This window comes from Mycteria americana, chromosome 14 (assembly GCF_035582795.1).
Source record: "Mycteria americana isolate JAX WOST 10 ecotype Jacksonville Zoo and Gardens chromosome 14, USCA_MyAme_1.0, whole genome shotgun sequence".
NCBI lineage: Eukaryota > Metazoa > Chordata > Aves > Ciconiiformes > Ciconiidae > Mycteria > Mycteria americana.
Genome location: NC_134378.1, coordinates 4,062,913 through 4,075,861, shown reverse-complemented (window position 1 = coordinate 4,075,861; position 12,949 = coordinate 4,062,913). Strand labels below are relative to the sequence as shown.

At 56.2% G+C, this 12,949-nt stretch overlaps 1 protein-coding gene across 5 annotated transcripts in view; it reads right to left on the bottom strand.

Annotated features, from left to right (window-relative positions):
- Positions 1-5,808, bottom strand: part of GSS (glutathione synthetase) — a 496,957-nt gene extending 491,149 nt beyond the window's left edge. For 2 of the 5 annotated variants that reach the window (XR_012777843.1, XM_075517000.1), the window contains exons 1-7: positions 5,570-5,684; positions 5,018-5,202; positions 3,619-3,764; positions 2,077-2,152; positions 1,389-1,528; positions 1,118-1,234; positions 605-685 (exon numbers count right to left, since the gene is read on the bottom strand). Coding sequence is in view for 4 of the 5 variants with exons in the window: in XM_075517000.1 (XP_075373115.1) it covers positions 605-685; positions 1,118-1,234; positions 1,389-1,528; positions 2,077-2,152; positions 3,619-3,764; positions 5,018-5,194 (737 nt within the window). In the remaining variant the exon portion in view is untranslated. The other 3 variants (XM_075517001.1, XM_075517002.1, XM_075517003.1) reach the window with 3 other exon arrangements.
- Between the last annotated feature and the right edge of the window lie 7,141 nt (positions 5,809-12,949).

Below are 12,949 nucleotides of genomic sequence, written 5' to 3'. Positions count from 1 at the left end.
ATCCCAAGTCAGAGGGCAAGCAGGACCCTCATTAACCCCACTCTGCTCCTATTGAATCATCTAAGAGACCTGGCCCACAGCAAAGCTACCACTGGTGCAGCTCTGAGGACTACACAGGCACAAAATCGGCAAGGAATCAGCTCTGGAGACCAGAGGCTTTGATGGCTGCTGGTATTTCCAGCAAAGAGCTGGTGAGAGGCTTTGGGAGGCTGGTGAGAAGATGAAGGTGGGTGCTGAGGCTAGGCAGGAGGCCACTGAAGGAACGCTCAAGAGAGCTGCATACCATCCACAGAGATAAGTCCAAGACAAAGGCTGCCCTGTTACATACCAAGACATGCCCTCTCTCAGTCCCAGAAACTATAGTGTTTTGCCTTTGTCCTTGAGTAGGTGACAAAGTAAAAAGCAAACAGATTCTGCACACCTCCATCTTTCCCTGGCCTGCTCCTACGCTCCCGCCGCCACGCCGTGCCTGCTGGAGAGCCTGGAGACGCCCCACAGCTGCCTTGAGGGAAACACCATGATCTGGCAGCAGCTTGCTCTGCTTCCCTTTTCCAAAACTGTACCGTCTCCTTCCTTTCCCATCCCAGGAAAATTCAACCTTTACCTGTTCCAAAGCTCATTTTCTACACATCGCTGATCAAAAATGTTCCTCTGGACTTCCTCCACCAGAAACATCACCACAGCACTGGAAGAGATACCAAGGACATCATTAAACCCAGAAACGCTCCACACGCACCCAGGATCACCAGCTTTTGATCTCCGATTCAGGCTTCCTACATGGCTCCTGCTTGTTTTCTCCAGTGTTTCCAAGGGTCAGCATGCAAATGGAGAGCAGTACTGATCCTGCGTAATTACCAAACCAGGGCGGGGCATCAGCACAAGGGCAGGAGGAAAAGCAAGCCCTATGCAGGGCTGTTGAACCACACAACTCCTCCAGGGTCCCCTGCACCTCTCTGCTTTTGCGACATCGCATTGCTCTTCCCAGGCTGCCACAGGCTTTTCGAGAGCAGCTTGTCTAGCAAACAGGCATCTTTCAGAAGCACAATTTCAAAACCAAACACGTGCATCTCCAGGGGAGACAAGATAACCCAGCCTCCAGCACCTCCTCTCTCCTTACCTTTGAGAACCGTAGAGCTCCCAGGCTTTCGCAATACCCAAGGCAAGCCCTTTCGATGGGTTGTTGGGCAGCAGGCGCGATGCCTCCTTAGACTTTCCCAGCACTTTCAACACCCGCCTGTGGAACAAAAAATAGCTGTAAATGCCATGACAGCTCCCGACCAGACCTAGGGAGCAGGAGTTTGGAGAGCACGCAAAGACACGGAGTGCAGCAGGCCACGCGGTACAGCTGCTGCAGCGCCTGGCAGCACAGGCCGGAGATGCTCCCTTACCCATGGACCGCCACGGTGCGGGAGGTGAGGCCTCCAAAGCTGGCAGCAATGGTGTTTATTTCTATCTGCTTCAGAGCTGGTGTCCCATCCACCCCACAGTCAAACATGTAATCAGAGCGGTTTATGCCTAAAAACACAGACTGAAACAGAAGGGAGGTGAAGTGGGTTCTCCTGTTGCCTTTAACCGCAAATCCCTTTGATGACCTCACTTCAAAGTCCTCCTGGGGCAGATCCAGTCACCTTCATTTTGATAAAAACCTCTGCAAGATGTGCCTGTGGGTGCTTTGGCCCTCGCTCCGGGCCCACAGCCCTCCTCAGTACTCCAGAGGAGTTAAGAACACTGGTGAGAGTAAAGGAGCTTCTGCAGGGACAGCCTGTCCGGCACAGGTCCCGACACAGCACACATCCTTGCACTTCCCGAGGCTCCCAGAGGACAAGGACAAACCCTATGAAATCCTCCCAGTCAAGGCCTGACTGTTTCCAGCAGCACTAACCAAAGGGCATGACTGTCAAATAGGGCAAGGTCCTGAGCTCACAGGCTGTAACCGAGACATCATAGCGTAGGGACCAGCCTGACTATGGGACAGTTCAAAGCCCACAGCAGCAAGCTTGCAGACAGAGACCAGGCAATCCCACCGCAATGCAAAGGGACACAGCTTCTGACCACTGGGGTCTCCTGCCAAGGTACCTGAGCCAAGCCTTCCTCCAAAACTTGCATGTGGATTCTGAAGAGTCGAGCTGTGAAGTCATCTACCTTGACGGTGCTAGAGAGAAAGACAGACCAGATCAGCCTCCTTACACTGCCACAGAGAAACAAGAAAATTAAGTCCTCTCCAGGAAAAAACCTTACCAGAGACATTCTCCAACACAAATAGCAGCGCTGTGGCTAGACCAAGTCCTACAGCACTGTGAAGCATCTCACCATGAATGCACTCTTCATCAAGGTGCATAACCATAACGCAAATCCAGTTTGCTCAGCACAGCCACTCTACAAAAAGCACTACTGTGCAGAGTTGACTTTCATTTGCAGGGCAGAGAGACAGGGCAAGCAAAAGCAAAGAAATGCAGCAGAATTCTGCAGATACAGGAGAGAAATCAGAAGTCTCTCTGTGCCTGTGCACACAGTTCACAGAAGCTTCACGAGCTTCATCAAGTTCCCCCTGTCCTGTTGGGCTCCAAATCCTGCACACTGTGGTGCCAAGTGCTTCAGTGGCCCTGCTAGAGTAGGTCTGGCTTTTCTTCAGGGTCCCAAATCCCTGAGCTAATTGTGAGCAGCACCTCCAAGGAGCTGCCCCGAGACACTGCGCAGGAGGCGGCGCAGGGCAGGCACTTCTGTGCACACAAGCCCCAGGCGCTGCGTTCCTTAACCACAGGTATAAACATGCCCCCACAAGCTTTGGTTGCAGCCAGTTCTAGAACAGGCGCAAGCACTGAAACAGCTCTGAAGGGTCAGGCTTTAGCAAAACAAGAAGGACGCTGGAAAAGACTCCTTTGCTCTGTCCTGGTGCCAGAGAGCCAGCAGCACCTGCGCGGACAGGCAGCACAGAACAGGCAGCAGGAAGGGAAATGGGTTTTGTGGAAGCATCAGCCCTGCAGATTATGGGGGCCACAGTCTGGGGTGGTTGCTCCAGCACAGGGCAACAGCCACAGATAAATCCAGCAGAGTCCACAAGCCAGAGCTGACCAGTCCTCCAGCACCCAGAGCTCGCGGGTCACCTTCCCGGCATGGCTGGGAGAGCAGGGGACACGGGGTGACTGATCAGAGGTAGGTGTGGGGGAAGGAACAAACACCTTCTCTTCATAACTGCGGGCAGGCAGGAGAGCTGGCGGTTATCGGATAGCCACAGGCAGATACAAAACGAGACTAAGAGACTACTAAATCCAGGACTCAAAGACGACTCCAGCAATTTGAATTTCAGGCCCAGGGGCCAACAAGCTCACAAGTAAGGATTCACAAGCTTGAAACACTGGCAAAATTGAAGATCATTGCAGGGAGTCAACTCTTGGCCAGATGTCTCATCTTCTGAGGCCCAAGGTGACCTCAAAACACAGAGACTTGATGGAAATTAATCTTAGGACAAATAATGCAGCAAAGGAGAGAATTTCTGCAGAGGACAGGAATGCCCACCTCAGCTTGAAGGACATGAATGGATGGAAGGTAGGAACGCCTGAAAAGTGATAAATGCTTGCATTTAAAATTTCATTAAAATGCAACGTGCAAAGAAGTTACCTGGCCAGGGTATGCTCCAGGAATTCTTTGTTTTGACTAATAGCATCCACCAGCAGGTTAAAATCTTGCTGAACAGCGTATGCTTGTTCAAACAGGGCACTTGGTACTGCAGACGGGAGCAGCGTGAAGGGAGCATAATTCACCACCTGCAAACAAGGATGCAGCAGCAGAGCCGTCAGGTCTACGCAGTTTAAGTGGGGCTAAAGAGGTGCTTCCTCTGCTTGTCTGAAGGCTGAAGCAACCCCAGCCCTCCTCGCTGCACCCTGGACAGACACATGGCCTCAACCCTGCTGACCCCTGACTTTTGAGGGCTTTGCTTTATGAGCCATCCGTGGGGTGCTGCAGAGGCAGGAGCAGCTGCTACAGAGCTCGAGCTGGGCTGAGTGCTTCTCTCTGAAGGATGCTCTGTTTCCACCTTAACTGGAGAGCACGGTTTCCAAAACGCTTCAGCTTCAGAGAAAAGGTGAATTTGCCAGTCCTGGGTTTTGGCCATCAGTCGCTTCCTTTGATCCCTGCTCACCGAGTCCCAGGGGTGACTCTGGACCCCTGGCACACCCCACAGCTCAGGCACAGGGCCACCCTCAAAGCCAAAATATTCCACCAGAGAGAAATTCCCAATTCACCTTGATTTTTACAAGAGACAAGGGACACTGGCAGTGTGTTTGGCCTCTCCTCCCAGGCTCCTTCTTCCTCTCACCCTTCGAGGTTCCCTCAGACCCCTGACCTGACCATGGGGCTGACATCAAGGAGCAGCCCCTCTGGTGGAGATCTCCCTCCTCATACCTCTGCCAGCTCCCAGCGCACCTGCCTGCTTGCCCCCAGGCGCCTCAGGGGCCCGTCCCTGATGGTGTGCCACCGCTCTTGCACAGGGGTACTTCCTCCTCTGAGACCTCTCCCAGCATCCCCCTCCAACAGGCCGAGTCCCCCATCAGCGCCCTCGCCCCAGCCAGCTGCCAGAGATTCACCAGACGTAATCCCACGCATCAGCCACCGCTGTCCCCTCGTCCCAGGTAGGAGGCGAAGGCTGACTTATAGTTGGGAGTACACCAAAACCAGAGGCCCCTCCGAGAGACACTCCCCTGGTTCAAAGGATCATACGGGTGCTGAGAGGCTGGGAGAGGGATGAACTCCCACGACACACACGCAGGGCTCCTGGCAATTTCCCAAACCTTTCCAGATCTATCCCTCTCCTTGGAAGAGGGGACCTGTATCGCAGGGCTGTCTCTCAGGGAGGCGCACTCATCAGCAGGCTGGGCTGTGAGCTATAGCCCCCAGGTCTGCCGCGCTTCAGCCAGGCAGCTGGGTGCTCGCTGCAAAGCGGCGCACGCCGACGAGGGCTCAGCAAACCCAGGGATGGCAGCCGGCTCCCCCCCGTGCTGCTCTCGCTTTGCTGACTCACAGCCCGGCCAGGGCCGAACGCGTCCCGTGACCGCGCTCTGGCACTCACATCCGACGCGTTGGGCTCCCGCTCGGTCCGCATCAGCACGCCCTCCAGGAGCGCCGCGTCCACGGCCACCCACGCCGCCTCCTGGATGGCCGGCTCGTCACGCAGGACGTCGTCCCACGGCGCAGCCATGGCCGGCGCTGAGGAGGCAGAGCAGAAGTCACCCACCCGGCCCCAGCGCCTCACCTTCTTTCCCAGCAGGCAGCCTGGCCTCGCCCTCTCGCTGGGGACGGCGGCGAGCAGCCCGGCAGGGCCGGGGGGCGGCGCGGAGCTCAGCACCATCCTCGATGCCCGGCTCCGGCACCGCCGTGGCGGCTGCACACGGGCCCCGCGCCGGACGAAGGCACCTCCACGCCCCCAGCCGAGCCCGCGGCCTGCCCCGGCCGGGCAGGGCCGAGCACCCGAACCCTGCCCTACCTCTGGAGCCGACGCCGCGGCTTGCCTCGGCCCGAGGCCGCGGCTCGCCTCAGGAAGGCCCGTGCGGGGCCCTCGCTGCAGGGCACTGACCTGCGTAGGGCCGGGCCGCGACACCCCTTCGCCAGCGCCGCCCGGCCCGCCTTGGGGTAGCCGGGCCCGGGCCCGGCCCAGCACCGGGCCTGCCCGGCGGGGAGCTGAGCTGAGCTGAGCTTGAGCTGGCCCCGGCCCCCGCTCCCGCTCCCCGGCTGGGCCGCGGCCCCCGGGCCCAGCGCAGCCCCAGCCCTACCTGTTCCCGGCCGCTCCGGCCCGCCGCTCCCGCACGCCCCGCCCGCCACCAGGCGATTGGACAGCGCTCCCACCCTCGCCCCTCCCCAGACGCTGATTGGCAGCGCAGCTCACCTATCGGCGCGGGGGACGACACCACGGCGTGCCAATGGAGCTGACCGGGGGCGGGGGGAAGGAGCTGCGGGAGGAGTTGAGAGCGCGCATGCGTGCCTGGCGCCAGGGGGGGTGTGGTACCCCGGCGCGGGGGTGCGTCACGGGGAGGCGTGACGTCATGCCGGGTGTGAGGCGGGCGGGAGCAGCGCGGGCGGGGGCTCGGGCGCCCCGTGGGCCCGGGGAGCTGGGCCCGGGGAGCTGGGCACTGGGCTGCTCGCCCGCAGCGGCCTCAAGCTGATGAAAACCACCCCCTGCCTCCGGGCGCGACGCCGCGCGGTGCTGAGCTGCGCAGAGAAACATTCCGAGCCCCTCCGCGTCATCACCAGCCGTAGGGACGTAATCCCCCGCAGAAGGGGCGCAACACCCACGGCACCGCGCAGGCGCGGCAGAGCCTTGGCGGGGGAGCCCAGGGTGCTCCCTGGTGCGCGGCGGGGCTGCGGGACCCCGGGGAGGACCCCCCCGCGGAGCGGAGCAGGGCTGCCCCTCCCGTTGGCGTCGTGGGTGCTACGGCCGGCGGGGACACGGGGCGGGGCGGCTCGGGAGCCGGCACTGGGGTCGGTGGCTCCTGCCGGAAAGCGAGGGCTGCGCGCCATCCCTGCGGCCGCGAAGGGGAGGTGGGCATCGGGCTTCAACCTCGCCTGCGCCCACGGCCTGAGGAACAGGCAGGGGCTTCCTAGGGACGTTCTCCAGAATGGACCCGTAGCCAACACTGGGCGAGATTGTGTCTTGTCTGTATATCGGGGGACGTCATTGTACTGGTTTATTGGGGTAGATCTTGTTGTGCTGAATAGAAACGCTCTCCGGTGCAAATGCTGAACGCGTTTCCCTGCGGAGCGCTCGGCCTGCCGCGGTGCCAGTGATCTTCCCACCGGTGTGCACCCAAGGACCCAGGAGAAAGGCCCAGACCCAGTGACTCGACTGGTGTGGTGCTCCTCTCCGGGAACAGCTTGACAAAGGTACAAGCGGTGATGACCATGTCCTGCTGCCAGTGAATCAATCACAAAATACCCGGCCGTGTCCAAAAGAGATGTCTCCGAAAGCTCTTGTGTCTCCAGGATTCAGCCAACATGTGAAGACTTTTGGTCATCAGGGGGTTGCTCGGCCAAGGCGTTCACCCCAGGGAAGGTTTTGTCCTCTGACGGCAAAAGCCCCCAGCTCTCCGGCCTGAAAGAGAGTCCTCCATCAGTCAAACCCCACCCAGATGGAAAAATCAGTGATCCACTGATTTTTCTTCTGCTGTGCAGCGCCGAGCTCTGCTACTCGTATGTGCAGGGTTGGGACCCCAGCGAGCGTCTCTGTGAATGCCCATGTCGAGCTGCACGTTACGGAGTTGCTCTAAGGAAACTGAACTAGAGGAAAGCTGCTGTGTTTCATGAGACTGAAGACATTTGCAGTCACAAGACCTCAGCTGGTGAACTGGTGGATTCGAGTTTGTGTTGTCCCTCGGTCGCAGCGTGCGGCAGGGCCGGCAGCGTGCAGGCAGCGGAACGGGGCGGTTTGCACGTCAGCTTGTTGGCGCTTTCTCTTGCACTGGAGCTGCGTCATCTGTCGCCTTCACAGGAGCTGAAATTGGCCCTTTGCAGGCTGTGGCGGACAGAGGAACCACAGCCTGGCTTGGGAAATTAAAGCACCTGAACTGAACTGATGTTTGAACAACTCCATCTTTCCGTAGCCCCGAATGCCAAGAGCCTGGGTGTGGCTGGGCACGCGGGGCTGCCACCGCGGTCTCCCCGGAGAGCCCCAGCCTCTGGAGGGGCCCCCGCAGTCGGTGACTCTGCCCCTCCAGGGAGCCCGTGGTGCTCGAGCCCAACCTCGGGGTGACCACCAGCCTCCTTGCAGATGCACAAAAGGGAGATCTTGCAAACCTCTGCCTTTCCCACAGGAGGGAGAGCTTCCTCCGAAGGAGGAGAGCCGAAGCGACACCCCAGCTCCATTTGATGCTATCCAATTCATTTGAAATTATCCCAGCTTGGAGGGACCCATCAAGCCTGAAAGGCGGTCCCCAGGAGCTGGGCAGGCCAGCTTGCCCCTGCTCCGCCTTTCCTTTCCTAGAGTGTCTTGATGTTTTCACCATGGAGAACTTGTAACCTTGACCTTGGTTTACTGTACGCTGCGAACCGTCCCCAGAGTGCCTACTGCAAGCCCCCAGCATCATTTCTGAGGCCGCTGTGAGCCAAAAGCGATGGAAAACATCTTCATGTTAACTCGTTGGCACGTTCTCTTGTACTGGAGCTGCATCATCTGTTGCCTTCGCGGGAGCTGAAATTCACCCTTTGCAGGCAGGGGAAGACAGAGGAACCGCAAGCCTGGCTTTGGAAATCAAGAACCTGAACTGAACTGATATTGGAAACATCTTCATGTTCTCCATTTCTTCAACATCTTCATTGCCCGCATCCCTTTGCTGCGCTGCACCGACAGGACCTGGAAAAGGGGGTGGCCTCAACGCAGCCCAGCCCATTGGCAGCCCCCATCGCAGATGTCCCCCCGTTGTTCCCAGAGAGACTGTTGGGTGCACCCAGGTGTCCCCAGGGGGACATCCCCGCCCGTGTGCCATGCCGTGCCGTGGTAGGGATGCAGTCCCGAGTCCTCGGCGGTCTCTGGGATGCCCTGCGGCATAATGCAAGCTGATATTTTTCTCCCACTTTAGATGTGTATTTACGCTGGCTTTGTCTCAGTTCATCAGGAGATGGGGTTGCTCTCTGCTCTCGTTTCGGACAGATCCGAGGCTGGGGGCTGTTCTGTGCCTCTTCAGTCGAGTACATCTGGTAAATCTCAGATTTCAGAACAGTTTCATATACTTGCAGGACATTCATTTCCCAGCAATAGGGCTCAAAATGGCAGTGTGACAAATCAAGAGGATTATTTCTGCAGGAACACGTCTGTATTCGGAACAGATAACATTGGTTTATGTGTAAATAAATCCAAACCAAACCAGGTCCTTCCTACTTTTTTTGTTTAAATATACAAAGGAACTGTCAGTCCCAACTGGCTCTGCCCTTACAATAAGTGTAATAAAATGAAACAACCCTAACACCTTTGCCAGTAAGGTACCATCAACACAACAGCGTAACTAGAAAGAAGATCTGTTGTCATCACAAGGCACTCATTTGTGTACCTACTGGAGTAATATAATTACTTAAGCATTTCCACAGTGCATTTATGATATAATTGTGAGGCTCCAACAAAGCAGTGGGGCTGGACTTGGTTTGCAACCTGTGTTATGAACGTTTGAAATCGTCGATTGCTGGTGAGGAGAGGGTTGTGTGACGCTTGTGTGTAGCCAGCAGAACAACGGCTGAACACCAGCCTCAGATCTGCATCTTTGTTTGGGCTTAATTTTTCACTAATGCAGCTTTGGGAGCAGAACGAGTAAATCCACGTATGATGCTCAGATCCTGCAATCACAAAACCGGGAAACTGTGAATTATTTGATTGACTCCAGTGTGCTGCCCGCGGATACTATTTTTTTCTGTCTGCTCTACCACCGGGGATTAGCTCGGACATTTCCTCACGTCAGAGAAAGAGAGAGGGAAGGGGCTGGTCTCTAACCCAACCTCCTGCTCACAGTGGGACTGTCCCTAGCATGAGATCAGAATGGCTGTGGCTTTACTTTGCAAGCCTTGAAAACCTCCCAGGATGGAGACCGCCCCATCTCCTTGGTGCCCTGTCCCAGGGCTGTAAGATGTGTCGCTGGGCTGCCTGGGAGGAGGAGCAGATCCTTTCCTCGCTTGGCCACTGACTTGATGACTTTCTGCAAGTGACTTTGTCCTTTGCCTCCGTTTCCCATCTGCCCTAAGAGCTACAGTTATCCAGCAGCAAAAGCAGCACCAAGTCTGGACCTGCACCAAGCGCCAAGCCCTGCAGCAAGCCCTTCACCCCGGAGTCTGTCTGTGCAGAGTCCCTGACCCCTCTAACCTGCAGAGAGGCTGTGGGTGGATTAAGACTGTGTATATATACATACATCTATATTAACCTAGAGCATGATGGCTGAGGAGGGTGCCATGCTCACACACGCATGCTGTGCTCACACGTGTGCTGCTCATGCCCTCATCCACGCCTACGCCCTGGGGCAGCAAGGGAAAGCCCCAGGCAGGGGGACCCCGCCGTGGGATGCATTAAGAGGAGGGTGCAAAGGCAGCCTCCCACCCTGGGACGTGCCTGCCCATGGTGGAGGGATTTCTCCAGCAGGGATTTCTCCAGCAAGCCTGTTGTTACACTCGGTCGCCCTCCGTAGACGGATCATCACCCGTCACCAGGCCAAGCTGAGAGATGACCGGCTCTTTATCCTATTACCAGTGCCAGGAGTTGTCCAGGTCATTGCAAGCCTCTTAGCTCTGATTTTAGAGATCTAGCTCTGAAATAAAGCTCTGTGATTATAGCTCTCTAATGCACCCACCTTGTCTCTTTTCGGGACTCGGGAGTCCTACTCTTTCCTCGCTGCCGTCCCTTTGATCGGTAACAGTAGATTCACACCTTAATACAGATCGAGGCTGTGAATTTGGAAGTGGACTGGTAGATCTAGTGTTGTCTCGCTGGAAAATTGCCCTGCACCGGGAGCCTGCTTAGACCCCCCCACGGGGCAAGGGCTCTTCACCTGCGTGTTGGTCAAGGGATGGAAGTGAGGAAAAAAGTCCAAGAGTTTTAATGACGACGCAGAAGGTCGGAGTTTACTCAAATGGAAGCATTTCCCCTCTCAGTCCTCAGTCCTGGCAGGGTCCTGAGTCTCCTCTCCTCTCCATTTGCTCTGAGAGTCTGAGAAAGGGCATAAGAAGCTTGAATTTCTAAGCAAAACATTACAAAAAATGGTCCAGTTTCATTGCAAGTAAGTTGGAAAAAGGTGCTGCCCTGTCCTCAGGAGCTCCCAGAACGAATGCACCCTGCTCTGACTAGGAAAACTCTTTTTATAGAGAGCTCTGGCTTGCCTTTCTTTCTCTTTTCCAAATACAGTCTGGAGAATGAGATCTTTTCAAGGTAATCCAGTAGCCCGGGAAGGATTTGTACATGCAGATAGCCCATAATCTCTGCTACAGCGTAAGAGAGCTGCAATGCAGCTCAGAGAAGGTTAAATGATAAAAAAATATGGCAGACATGGTAAGTATTTGGCATGTTACATGCAACAAAAGATGAACAACAGCAACTGGGACATTATCTTTATTTGCTAAAAATAGAGTCCTGCAAAGTTTAAAGAAAAGCACTTTATACTTGTAAACCTCTCCTCTGGCTGTTAAAGAGCCTTCAAAGATGGGCGTTGTGGCTTTGGGATGTCGCATCCCCTTTCAAAGGCTGCCCAGGGCTCAGACAATTGAAACTCAATACAACATCAGCCACGACAGGGGGAATAAATAGTTCTGACAAGACCCTGCTTTTCTAACTCATCAGAGCCTGACGCATGGACGGGAGCTTTGCAGCAGGTACGTCCCCCGCTCGGCCACGTCCTGCACCTGGGATGCCCGCGGCACAGCCCAGGTCCCCCAGCCGTGCAGGGCAGGGGCAGCCCGGCACCGAGCACACTGGCAGAGCCACCCGAAAGCGAGCGGATTGTTTGCCCACGACGCTGCCGAGTTATGCACGGGCATTTGATACACTGCAGCTGACGGGCCGGTCGCAGAGCTGGGTGCCTGGCTGCCCGTCCGCGCCTTCAAAGAATCGCTCACCAGCCGCACGCGGGTGGGCTCGCTTCCCCGGTACCCTGTAACGGGGGGAAAAAAAATCCCCCAATTCTCCCTTGCTCCAAAACCAACATAGCCAAGTCTGAGGTTCTGGCCAATGCTGTTGTATCTCAGGATATTCGTGCAGAAATTAATGCAGAAACTCGTTTTTGCAATAGAGTAGCACCAAAGCCATTAACTTGACCCCGCGAGCGGAGGGAATGATGTGATGTTCGGCACCAGACAAATAAAGAGAGAACAATAGGGCTATTTTCGTGGAAGAGAGTTCAGAGGGCTCCCCGGGGAGCCGAACCTCTCGCTGGCCCATCATGCACAAGAAAAACAAGACAGAGCTCTTGCACCCTGGCTTCTCTGTCGTATAAATACCAGCTTCAGCCAGGGCATGAAAGAAATCTATTGTCTCTAAGGCCGCATTTCGATGAGAAATGCTCTGGTAAAGCCAGCAATCTTAAACCCCCCACACGTGTGCCTATTGTTTGAAGTGCAGAACAATTGAAGGGTGCTCTCATGGGCTAAAGATAGAAAGGCAGCTGGTGCTGTCCTTTTCCCTGTAACTGAGAATAAAACAATGCCCAAGTATTGTCTGCATTGCTGGAGCGATGACATTGGACTCTCTGCCAAGAGAGCATCTAAAAGATCAATGAAACCCAGGTTATTTATAAACGGGTAGTGTCATTTCTTCCCCAAAGTAATTTCATTTCCTTAGCTTTTCCACCAGGCCTTTCTGCGCTGTGAAGCGGCCGTGGAGCGAGGTATAAATAGCACTGAGCCAGGCTGCGAGAGAGGCAGCGGAACCCGCTGGTGGAAAACGAAGCTGCCGTGCTGACCCTGCGTTGGGCTGCACCTTCGCTTCCCCGAGCTGTGCCCAAGCTTCTGCAGCACCAAGGTGGGGACCAGCCATGGGTGCTGATCCCCTTCTGCGGGGCGGAGCAGGTCCCTGCAGGCGCAGCCCCAGCACCCGCCACGCTGGTTGTGCACGGACCCAGCAGCTGGTCCCCCGGGGCCAGAGTCCCAGCGTCCCATCATCACCGGGACTTGCTTCCCGGGGTAGCTTTTAGGGAGGTTTATTTCTCCCGCCAGCCAACAAACAGGCAGTGGCATGGGCTGCGTGTGTGTCCAGCTCAGCTGCTGCGCTAGGATGCTCAAGGTAACCCTTGAGCCCAAACGCCATGCTCTAAGCAGAGCCTTGCTTAGGGACAGGGGACATCTTGTAGGGGAAGGCTGCTGTCTGCAAGATGGTATCCCACCGAGGCATATCCAGACTAGAGACTGGAAACCTGGAATCAGACGTTCGCTGCAGTTTGGAGAAAGAAAAGCCCATCTTGTCTGATGGGCCACAGTGAGGTGAGAAGGTCTCCTCCTG